At 33.2% G+C, this 12799-nt stretch overlaps 1 protein-coding gene across 2 annotated transcripts in view; it reads right to left on the bottom strand.

The window, feature by feature from the left end:
- Tep2 (Thioester-containing protein 2) overlaps positions 1-12799 on the bottom strand; it is a 198383-nt gene that overhangs the window by 82914 nt on the left and 102670 nt on the right. For both annotated transcript variants that reach the window (XM_090377515.1, XM_090377516.1), the window contains exons 11-14: positions 12008-12113; positions 7853-8074; positions 5722-6072; positions 2186-2380 (exon numbers count right to left, since the gene is read on the bottom strand). In XM_090377515.1, the coding sequence (XP_090233641.1) occupies positions 2186-2380; positions 5722-6072; positions 7853-8074; positions 12008-12113 (874 nt within the window). The remainder of the gene's footprint in view (positions 1-2185; positions 2381-5721; positions 6073-7852; positions 8075-12007; positions 12114-12799) is intronic.

Below are 12799 nucleotides of genomic sequence, written 5' to 3'. Positions count from 1 at the left end.
ACCTTTTAGAGAGATAAATGCTTTGTATATAGTGGAAAATTAACTTCCAAGGTCATGGGAATGAATTGCTAAAAAAAAATGTATTATTGGGCTCACATGGTATTTTCACAATACTTCCATTTATTCCTACAGGATGCAGAATACGTTTCCACAATTTTTTTAAGTTTGCACTGGCCAGCAAAAAGTTACGTAAAGTCGAATTTCTGTAAGTCAAGTATTACTTAAGTCGGGGAGTGCCTGTATTTTATATTTATGAAATTTGAGATGTTTTATTTTCTATAATCATTTCCTAACTACTTCCCCCAGCAATGGGAGGGGTCTACAGGGCCCTCACTATGCCAGTCCCGAAAATCAAATTTTCAGTCAAATTCTAGTAGATGTTAATTACTGCCATCCACTTGTCAGCAGTTATAATATAAGATCTAGTCTGTTTGCCAGACTAGTTTGAGGGTCAATTTGTGAATAAAGTTGTTGTGAATTTCATTCTGGAAAAAAAAAAGTAATACAAACCAGAGAAGCAAAAACAAAATACAATGCCATACCAAAATGGCATGATATTTATATCAAGAAAATAACTTTTTTTGATGTAATACACATGTTGGCCAAAATTATATAAACCTTTATTCAGTATCAAATGGGCCACTTTGTTTCAAATACCAGCAAGTGTGATACATGGCATGGATTCTATAAGGTGTTTTAGTGCATTTTAGTCTAATTGTAACCAATCTTCCAGCAAAATGCATAGCTGCAAAGTTAAAAAGATGATTTTGTTGCCAAAAAAAGATCTCTCCAGCTTACTACAGAACTGTACCCACACATTCTCAATAGGATTGAGATCAAGTGAATGAGAAGCCAGGGAAGATGGTGGAAATCGGTGTCATGTTCTCAGAATTATTCTTGCACATCTTTGGCATATGCTGTTGCACTGTCATCCAGAAGTTATTTGTTATTTGGTTTTCAGGAGCATTAGCAACTAAGGCCATATTGCTTCGTGATATGCGGTGGTCATTCCCTTGACCTTTCCACATCCTCCGTATTTGGTGGTGACGGGCTCGAACCCCGGTCTAATCAAGAAGCATGTGCTACACGCTGCTGCTCCTTCCCACCTGGCTACGGAGGCGCTGCGTCATCCAAAAGTGCCCATCACCTCCAGGATGAAAGTAACATTGCAGGGTGCAGTTGATCTGATACAACATTCAGATACTCCCTGGATGACATTTGATCTTCCAACGATATCAATGGACCTGACCCAGTTTGTGCCAACAACACATTCCTCATAACATGACACCACCTCCAGGTGCTTGGGTTGTCTTATCAAAGTAAGCAGGACCAATTGTTTGTGAGGTTCTTACCACACTCTCCACCTTCCATGTTGTGCCCTATTATGACTTATGGGACCTTACTACAGAACTGTACTGCACACTTGGCAGGATTGCATCATATGACCACAAATGCATGCAGTGGATACTACATCATGACAATGCAAGACCTCACATTGCTCATACCATCATTAAGTACTCAGCATGCATTAATGTCAAATATGTTCGTCATCCACCCTATGGCCCTAACCTTACACTCAAATGATTTTTTTATGGACCTAACCTTACACTCAAATGATTTTTTTTATTATTTCCAAAGTTAAAGGAACTGTGAAGACAGCTTTTCCCCGTTGTCAGAAGTTAAAGACAGAGGAGATTCTCAGGTGCATGTCAAAAAATGGCTTCCACCATGTTTTTGAAGAATGGCAGAAACATTAAAGTGCATTTCATCAAACACTACTTTGAAGAGGATCACCAAAATATGCATGAATTGAGCATTCTTCATTGAATAGCCCTCATAATCTTATTTCTTACAATAAAGTGTAAGTATGGTTACTTTTCACATAGTGTCAGTTTCGTTTTTAAACCTGAAGGGGGTCCCCCCCCACAATTGAATAGGGAAATTCACCTTAAGTGCAATGGGCATTGTGGGTAGCATAGGGGTATTTTTACTATGCAATTCCAAGCACAGAGGGTTTCTCCTGTTGAAGATTTACACATTATGAAAATGTGTTAATGTTTATAATGATCTGGTGGAGAATGAGAAAAAAATGAATTTACTATTTATATAAAGAGATTACTACATTGATAATTCTGTTAAATTTAAATGCACACACTATCTAAAAGGGAAAAAATAAATAACTTACCGATGTCCTAAAAACTCCCTCTACATCAAAGTTGACAGCATCTGCAACAATTTCATTATTTTCCTTTCTCACATAATAGACAACTACACGAGCTTTTGGAGCCATAAGAGGAGTTACAGTGAACCTGAAACGATGTGTTGTTGTGTTGGGAACTGGAACAGTGCCAGCAAGCATTATGTTTCCACGACCAAGAACCTGCAATTAAACTTAAAATATTATTGATGTGAAAACATCTATGGTGGCACTAGAGTAAAATCGATTGGTAATGAAATTTTCTTGTAACAAAAATGACGCAAACAATGTAATGGAAATGACAATTCATTGTTGACGAAATTTGATGTGAAAACATATGGTAGCACTAGAGTAAAATCGATTGGTAACGATTTTACTTTAACGTTGATTCAGTAGAGTAAGCAGCGGGTAGTAACATTATGCAAGAATAAAAGCAGATTATGCAAGAAAGCAGGTAGTAATATTATGCAAGAATAAAATAAGATTTTAATCAACATCAACCTAAGCAGCGTAAGTAAGTTTCGATCAAACCATTCAAAGATTTAACCGGTTTTACAATTGCAATAACATTTTGATATAATATTATGCAAGATTTTGATTACATCAACTTAAGTGACGAAAGGTTGATCAAACCATTCAAAAATTTAGATGGCTTTACTCTAGTGCCACCATAGATGTTTACACATAAAATAAAACATCTTTTTTGTGTACAGTGTACACTGTTTTTTTTTTCAAAAACTGTCTAATAACAGTAAATAAAGGATTTGTTTCTTCAATAAACTTTACTGACTGGTTTTTAACTAATTTCAGATGTGCCTTTGACATACTTAAATCACATCACATGTGATTTAAGTCAAACAAACATTTGTTTTTTAAGTTTTTGTTTTCCTTTTTAATCCAAAGACTAAATATTACTATTATTAGCCATATGGTACAAGGAAGCCTGATGCTTATGCTACACCAGCAAAAAAAAATAAGTTATCCTGAGAGAGAGAGAGAGAGAGAGAGAGAGAGACACAAAAGTAGAAAGGAATCACCAAGAAAGAAGAATGATGATATCCAGCTCAGGAGCCTGGGTGTGCCAAGCCCATATACTCACCAGATGTGAGCCCCTGGGGGTTAAAATTTGAGCCCCCAGGGTTAGTAGCACTATGGTGAGCAGCACCAGAGTATATCATAATGCCAAGGTTATATCATTTAAAACATGTTATAATGTGTTACACAAATTTTTGCATATTTAATCTTTGGAGGTAATTGAGGAAAATTAATTTGTGTTATTAGAAGGAGTTCCCACAGTTAAAACAATTCTTTAAGTTAAACTTCATTAGCTAATTTAAAGTGAATTTTATGCCCTGGTTGTGCACCACTAGGGCATACCCCACTAGTTATGCAAAAAGACATTTCAGGGAGTATGTATGGTAATACATATTCACTTAATGGTTATGTGAAAAAAAAAAATGTTTACTACACGTGTAAAGTGAAGTCATTAAAAAAACAACAGCTCTTGCTCCTGCAAATATAGTATAAGTCTATAAAAAATTTGAGTGTGGCATGATCAACAGTCTGAGGAGTGGGTACTGATTTAAAAGTTTAAGAAATGCTGTTGTAAGGCATTAAGATGATACTGATCATTAAAAATTGTTTTGTAAATAAGTCAAAACCCTGATAGGTTAGATTATAGGGAAAGTTCAGTAACAATTCTAAATTGAACCAATATGTGCAGAGGAAGGATGTGGCTCAAAAAATGTCCAGCCAGATCCCCAGACTTCAAATCCATTAGACATGCCTTGGAATGCTGCCAGTAACAAGTCCCCTCCCTAGAGGCTGAATTAGTATCAATTTTTATGCAAGAATGGAACCTGATATTTCCAAAACTAAAGCCTGTTCTCAATCATGAGTCTGTCACACCTATATTGCTATACTTGTACAAGATATGCAATCTACTTAGAAATTGCACATCTTGTTAAGATGTTTCTTAGAATGACTGATGCACCATATTTGGTTGATTGTGAACTCATTTGCATAACTTATATTTCAGACAAATCTGTCTAGGCTATGTGCATTTTTACACATTAAAATGAATTTTTTTTATAAAACTAAAAGATGTTTATTCCTGAGCTTCTGAGCACTAGTATAGTTTTAATAAATTATTCATTAATGAAATTAAGTTTACACACCAAGATTAATTAATGTCAGATTTCACTTAAAATTGTTTTATGAAAATTTTTTTTTGTTAAGATATTTCATTTCATAAAGTGAATGTTTCTCTTTGAACTTTAAGTTGCCTGCATCTCAATGAATGTAAGAGGGAAAAAATTCAGACATTCCCAGATAGCAAGTCTCTGAAGGGTGGAGTCAGGGAACTCCATGTCAAGGTCAAGTGCAGCCATTATCAACCCACTGCAGGATGGAAGCCTCCTCAACAATTCATGCTGAGGGAAATGGACCATAATCTGCCACACTGGTCCAGTGCAGGTTGGCAGATCAATTGTATTCAGCAGTCAGGGGCTTGAACCCCAGTCTACTCAAAGGACCGTGTGCTACTGCACTCCCACTCCTGACCACTTGGCTACGAACTCCATGTACCCACTCTCATTACACAAGATGAAGCACCATCTAATGAGTTAAATTTTAAAATGATCTGATACAGTCCAACTGGCCTTGTGATGTGATTTTTTTCAATTTGCAAAGTAACAAAAGAGATGATCAAGAGAGAATCGCACAAATTTTTACACAAATAAATATGCAGAAGTATTCAGATCAGCCTAAATTTGTAAAGTTTTAAAGGGTAAGTACTTCAGTATTGCACAGCGACAATTAGATAAACATAATTCATTAAAAATTCATTCTGTTTAGGCACTTTTGTAAGTTATATCCAGTTGAATTTAAAAATAAATGTATTAACACCATGCCTGCTTCTTAGCAATTCCTCACCAACCATGGTTTGAGATAATGCAGTTGGTATCTGTATATCAAAATTTCACTTTAAGCATAAACAGTTCAGTCCAGTCTCAAACAAAAAACACTGCAGAGGAATGGAATTTATTAATGCTCTACCTTCTCAATGACTCACTCATCAGTACATGTGGACATGCTTTATTTTTTTACTTATCTTTCCCTGGATATATTTTGGACTTTTTCATAACATTAAGATTACCACATTTATTGTAAAACAACATTTTACCCATTATTATGGCATCTAAATATTCATTAAGTGCTGAAAGGGAATGTGCAAAAGAGCAAGGTAAGTTATGACATTATAAAAAGCATTTATAAACTTCATTTTTATGTGGTATAAAAAAAGTTTACTGCACTATTTTATATATTTTATTGGCATATTCACTGTTTTTCTCCTAACTATTCTCTAGTCTTTCCGAATGCTGATAGTTCAGCAAATATTGCCCATAGTTGATGAGAAATTCTTATACATATTTCATTAGAAAATAAATTTTACATCTGTAACAAAAAAATACAGCATACGCATAAAAAAAATTGTAGGGAATGAAAGAATTCTCTATACTTACTTCATATACTAGTTCTATAATAGGTTCAGTAATATTAACTTCTAATTCAACTTCTTGATCAACCTTAGGTTCTTTTGTGATAAGAAGAATTTGAATGAAGTTGTCACTGGGTGAGAGAGCAGCATCAGTGCTATCCAAATGATAGTGTTGGCCTCTAAATTCTGCATACAGATTTAAGAAAGTTACAATTTTTTTTTTAGGAGGATAAAATTCTAAATTAATCAAACCATTCAATGGCACAGAATATTTTTTGCTTTCTACATTGTCATCATTGTAAGTGTAACTATAGTTGAGGGTAACCATATCAGTAGTCTCGGGAATAGGAGTGTCATCCTGATGTGCCACTTTTAGCTGCAATAAAATAAGGTATTTTAGTCTGGAAGACTGGCATGAAGAGAAATAAAATAAAAAATAGATAAAATTCTCTTAACTTCTGCTGAAATACTGCAAAAATGCAGTCCATTCAATTAAGTGAATGCAAAAAAGTTAATATTTAATTAAGAAACTTTAAAATTGGTAAATTCTAAAAATTGTCAAATGTATCAAATGGCATGTGTGCTGAAAATGTGGGGCAAGTTGCAGCACCAGTAGTAATGCAGTAAAACATAAGAAATTTTAGTTTCACAAGTTTGTTTCAAAAGTTTCATAATAATAGTCTTCTCTGGACTAGTTTTGTACCTCACCCATTATCTGGCAAATTGTCATAAAAGACCAAAAATTAAGGGGGTGTAAGAATTTTTTTTTACATAGTATATAAGGAGCAACTAATCATGCTGAATATGTTGCTATTTCTTCAGGGAAAGAACCCATAAGGCCATAGTTGAAGTAATGAACTGCTTGAATTTCAAAATTCAAAGAGAAATTAATTATTTCATAAAAAATTTGTCAAGGAGAAAATCCCCTTGGGTTATACCAAATTTCAACATTCCAAGTAATTGGACTTCCTGTTTTCATGTTTGAAGGGCTGGCTGAGTAATGCATAGGAAAATTTTTATCAATATTCCAGAGGGGAAACATGCATACACAAACAAACTTTAAGACTTTGTATGTGGCTATTTAAACAACTGCCATTTCTCATTGCTGAGTAAAAGAGATGTCAGTATGGGAAAACTGCCATCATTGCTCAGCTAAAAAGTTTGACTATTATCACTAAAGCAGTTATGGAAGTAATGTCAAGTATCAGTGCTTTTATCAAAGCACTAAATTCATGGATAGAGAAAACCCCTTGGGGTATATTTTGAAAGGTATAACAGCTGTATTCCAACTTTTTTTTTAATAATCCATCATATATCTAACTCTGTATTACTGTAATGACCTTGACCTCCATTTGTTTTCATTGCAATCCTGTTAAACCTACAAAAATGTAGGTCAATTACCCTTGAACACAAAAGGTTGAGAATATGAAATAGACATATTAAAGTAGAAAGTACCTTAATATATTATAATTTAACATAACCTATATTTTGGAGAGATCACGTTACATGTAATTTCTGACCAGGCCAGGACCCAAGCCTATGTCCACAAGAGATGACCCTTTTATAGAGGTACCTTTTAACGAGGTACCACTGTAATAAGTAAATTGTAATAGACAATTTTCTGCACTCAAACTTTTAATTGAAAAAAATTTCCATTAAGCTATGATTAAGAATTGCCTAAAAAGCATGGCTAATTTTTAAATCTTAGTTTTAATGTAAAAACTTTCTACAATTTGATGTATATTTATCAACATGCTCTTTAACAATACCAGATATAAGAAATTAATATGCCATGAACACTGCAACAGAAAACTATCTAACCATTTAAGAAATACACTGAAACCACATTTAACACAAATCTACAATAAAATTACTTATTATCCAGCAACATGATATACCAAACATGAAGGAAATTTAATTTGACAAGTAACAATAATCATTATAAATTACATTCTTTAACTGATAACACATGGTTTTCACATATTAAAAGTTAAGGGAACTAGCCTACTTTTTACATCTGGTCAAACGATTTTTTTAAACCAAAGTTACCAGTTATGCTTTTAAGAACTTCTCTGGTAATGTCAACTTTTTTTTTTAAAGTTTCTAGTGCCAAATAACATATACACGATAAAGTATTATTGATAAACTATACTTACAATAGTTGTGAATCTGAGGCCAGGTTTAAAGGATTTTGAGGTTTTAATGAGCTCTAATTTCACAGCTCTATCAAACACTTTAATAGTTTTGCTTGCATTATACTTTTTTCCAGTTAATTCCTCTTGTACTTCAGCAGAGATTTCTACTTCTTGTACAACATAATCAGATTTTAATCTCAAATCATCAACTAAATTCATATGGAAATCAGCTTTACCATCAATCTGGAAAAAAAAATAGAAATCAAACACTGACAGGTACTGTTAGTATACAAATAAATTAAAAAATAATTATATATATGTATATAACAAAACCTCCATACAATCCAATTAAAGAAAATTAACCATAGTCACCTTCATAAACAATCTGCAATTGTTCAAAAGAAACCATAACTTGTCACTATGCAAAACTAGTAATTATATTGCTACATACAGTTTTGACTTTCTGAAAATGCATTTAGAAAATTGAGCTATTGTAGTAAAATACTTAACACTACATTTTTCTTAAAAAAAAACTCTGGGCATATTTATTGCCATCAAAACTATTTAGAATAAAATTCTAAAATTTAACTTCAGTTTCTATTCAGTTCTATAAACCTGAGATACTGTTCAAGTATAATAGTCAACTTGTGCATTTCTAACTTCAGTGCAGTAAAATGTACAGCAAATACTATATAAAATAAGTGAAAATGTTTCAATATTAGAATTGTTTTTCTGGCACTAATATTTCAATTAAAATCAAAATTGTAATGAAAAACAAAACTTAAGTCATTAATATTACATTAAGTGTGCATTAACACCAATTAATTTTATAAACTATTAATAAAGGTTGAAGAATAATAAAGCAAATAAGCTAATTATCTTTTTGCATAGCAAAGTTATTGTGAATGTGTATAGGAACTTGTTTCATTATTACTTTTAGGCATATTAGACTGGCTGCACAATCTATTATAAATGGGTATAAACTTGATCTTATTGCATTTGCAATAATCCCGATAACTGGAGTTGTGGGGTTTTACGTTTACAGTATTATGGTGAAATGTGTTCGCTTCAATGAAATCTTCATTCATAAAAAAGCATAAATTTTTAGAATCTTCTCTTCATTCTCATTTACTTATTACAATGATGAAGGGAAAGTTTTTTGCATCCAGTTCCTTTGTGACCACATCATAGTATCCGATCAAATTGGTTAGACAAGACTTCCCCTTAACAAACCCATGCTGTGTCTGAACTATTACTGCAGTCTTGTCTAGGTGTCTAGGAACCACTTTAATCAGTGATTCCATTATTTTCCCCAGAACAGAAATTAAACTAACAGGTCTATAATTATTTGTATCACCCTTTGAACTCCCCCCCCCTTGTGAATTGGGGACACATTTGCACATCTCTAGTCCATGGGGGACCTCCCATGAATCTAAGGATGCTCATAATTATGGCCAAGCATTTGCTGACTTCCCCCACTGCCTCCTTCAATATTAATGGATAGATTCCATCCACCCACTCCCAGGTGCATTTTTTTTATGTTTAACTTTAAAAATTTCTCCTCCACTTTGCTCAGTTATTACAGAATCACAAAAAAAAAAATCACTTAGCTCCCTGCTAGAGTTTGATAAACTTCTGGCATTTCCCTCATTGAATAACTCCTCATTCTTGAATGTAGATGCAAAATACTCAGTTATTCAGCTACTTGAGCAGGATCATCAATGTTAAGTCAACTAATCTGATTCATCCCCCTTCTAGAGTTTACATAAGTAAAGAACTCTTTGCTGTTTTTCTTTGCATCCTTTGTCTGCCTAACCTCCTTTGTGACTTGATTACAGACTAGCCTGATAATTTATCATTTATATCTCTGCCACAAGCCTCATTAATTCATTTGACATCCATTTAGGCCTGAACCTTGAACAGTATTTCTTAGTTGGTATGAAAAGCCTATTAGGCTCCAAGATCAAGTCCCTGAAGGCTTCTCATTTAGAATTCACCATTGGTAACAGTTGATCCTACTGTATAGAATTTAAAAATTGAGACCACTGCAGTCGCGAAAGCAAAAACCCTGCCCTTTACCACTGATGGTAGTTACATCTTTAAATCCCACATCAATATACTGTGATCACTGTCACCTAGTCGTTGCTTTATCTGCAAATTCTTAATGCATGAATAAACACTGCTGATTATCAGATCAAGAATAATACTTCCTCTGGTTCTCCCTTTCCCAGTGTTTATGTTACAGCAAACACTCAACATTGCACACTCCACCCATGTCAACTGGGTGACATGGGTGGACAGTAATTTCTTAGATTGTGTTTCTTAACTAACAGCATAACCCTCCTTTATTACCCTTTCTGTACACATTGTACTCCCCAAATTCCAATGCTATACTGCTTACATCTGTGTGACCATGTCTCTGATATCCCAACAATCTTATATACACTTCTTATATCCACCTCAATTAGATCTTCCTCCCCCCCTTAGATGTCTAGTTGGCAAACTTTACAGTCCTCTCCTTCTAAGCTGTTCTTCATATATGCATCTTTGTACTTGTTGATATGGTTGCATTTATCTGAACCCTGTCCAGAAGTGTTTTTTGAATATTCCAAAGTTGGTCTAACTATCACCTTCAAATAGGTATGAACATCCTTCTCTCTACTAGTAAAGGCCTTAATAAATGAGGACACTGCTTTCCTAACTGACTGTTTTTACTACATTGAAAACTTCATGATTTTCAGATTGAATTTAACACTTGAATTTAAGTCTTGAACTACTTTACAGAGCATTCTTTAACAGTTTTTTCCCCACTTCACTAAGCATTGAACTGCTGGTTCAAGAGTTTGCCACTGATTACAATATTATTAAGCACTGTTCTGGAAATCCTTAATTTTCCCCAAAATCATTCCAACATGGAGGACCATCCCTGAAGTAGTTCGTAATGAAGTTACTGAAAGCAATGCATCAGTGTCCAATTCTTCAAATTCTTTTTTGGAAAGAATAGTGTTCCACATCAATAAGTCTTCTTTGCCTAGTGATATTCATCCAGTGAAAGCACAAAATGCTTACACTGAGAGAATATCCTTTTTGCTTATATACCTGGTTTCTTTAAGATTGATCAAGCAACATACTGATATCTGGGGGGGAAAAAAAAAATTGTTATAAGATGAAATTTAGCTGGACTGAGAAAATTAAAATGCACTATGGAATTAAGTATTTGTCTATATTGATGGAAGACTAATAATATTAGTGCCACAGAGCCTTAACAGCATAAATTTATTCAGAATAGTTGAATTAGGTTTGAGTCCTGAACAAGTTTACAAAGCTAATGAGAGGCTTATTCTGAACTTTTGCCAAAACAAACTCATAAAAATGAAGATTCTGCACCATGCTCCAAAATCAGCAAAGAACGAGTGGCAGTGGTACCCTGTGTGAATCCCACAGAAAGCCACAAATACATTAATTTAAAATGCAATGAAACTGACATCAGTTCTTGATTGTTGTCAGCTGAACCAATATCAAGTTCTTCCCTGAAAGAATGAACCAAGTAAGTGAAATAAGTAGGAAGTGGTAACAAATTGGATTGACAGTATATGTTAATTTTAGACTGATAGCAAAACTTACAAATAGTATCGTACAAGTTGAAGAAAAGAAAAATGAAGATCAAGGAGCCATTAAAATCAATCTGATGAAAACGTGAAGGTACTGTTTTATGTTTTAACACATTCAATGGGTTAGTTTTCTATATTAGTTGGCATACCACTTCACACCTTGCTATTAATATCAACTTCACAAATGTGCTTAACAGAACCAACCAAGCAAAGTAAAACAAACGAAAATTGGAAATTTTAATAAAGAAATTTCCAAATTGATTGTTTTTTTTACACAATATAGTATCCACTTTTTTAGTGGAATACTATATTGTATAATATTTTCTGAATATTGAGTACATAGTGGTTATCAGGATTATATTTTATGATTGTTATAATCCAACTAATCCAAATATTTCAGTAATTCAATTCCCACCCCCATATTAATTTGTTTAGATTACTGCAGTTGCCCTGTATTATTATGCTGAAATTTTAGTTCAATTATTATATTTGGACATCAATGAATCATCTCAGTTTACATTCAATGCAGAAGATTTACACAATTAACAAGTCAATGTTAACCAACCTTTGCTTTCGTGTCAGATGTTTTTGAAATGGACACAAATCCATATTTTGCTACAGGTGTTGCTTTTATTGTTACTTCTCCTTTAACAGGTCTCCCATATGTGTAACTGAAAAGTTACAAATTAAAACAAATTAAACTTTTACAAATTTGTAAAGTTTACAAATTAAATGTATATAACTATAAACAAACATTTTATGAATCATTGTAAATTAAAAGAATTTAAAAATAAAATTAATTTAAAAAATTAATTTGATTAAAATTGTTAATCTGCATGTTCACTTAGCGTACTTGTCTATGGTTGCCAAAGTAATAAACATGAAATGGCAAAATAGGGAAAGATTAATACAAAACAGTATTGAAACAATGCAAGAATATTTTTTAAGTAAAAAATATAATACAAAAAGTATTCCTTATGTATACAAGCCTGAATGGATATTACTAAATCTGAATTATGGGTATTTCTACCTCAACCAAATACCAAAATATCTTTTAATCATAACCATGTTTTCTTTGACCTCAGAGACTGAACTGAAATATTTAAAGCAAGCATGATTGTGAATGTCAATTTAAAACATCACCGAAAAACATAACTTTTGACAAGGTTAGAAGTAACGTCACTTCTAAAGTTCTACTGGATCTAACTCAAAATACAATATTTGTGTTGTTGGTTCCATTAATTTCAATTCAAACAATTAGGTGGGGGCCTTAATCCTTTTCATCCATCAAAAGACTCAGCTGCAGCACATAAACCCAGCTTAATAAAGTTGTCTTTCCTTCACTTACCATGGCAAT

The sequence above is a fragment of the Mastigoproctus giganteus genome, chromosome 7 (genome assembly GCF_048544385.1).
Source record: "Mastigoproctus giganteus isolate SK-2022 chromosome 7, ASM4854438v1, whole genome shotgun sequence".
Lineage (NCBI taxonomy): Eukaryota > Metazoa > Arthropoda > Arachnida > Uropygi > Thelyphonidae > Mastigoproctus > Mastigoproctus giganteus.
Note: the sequence above shows the minus strand (reverse complement) of the source record. Positions and strands in the feature narration are given on the sequence as shown.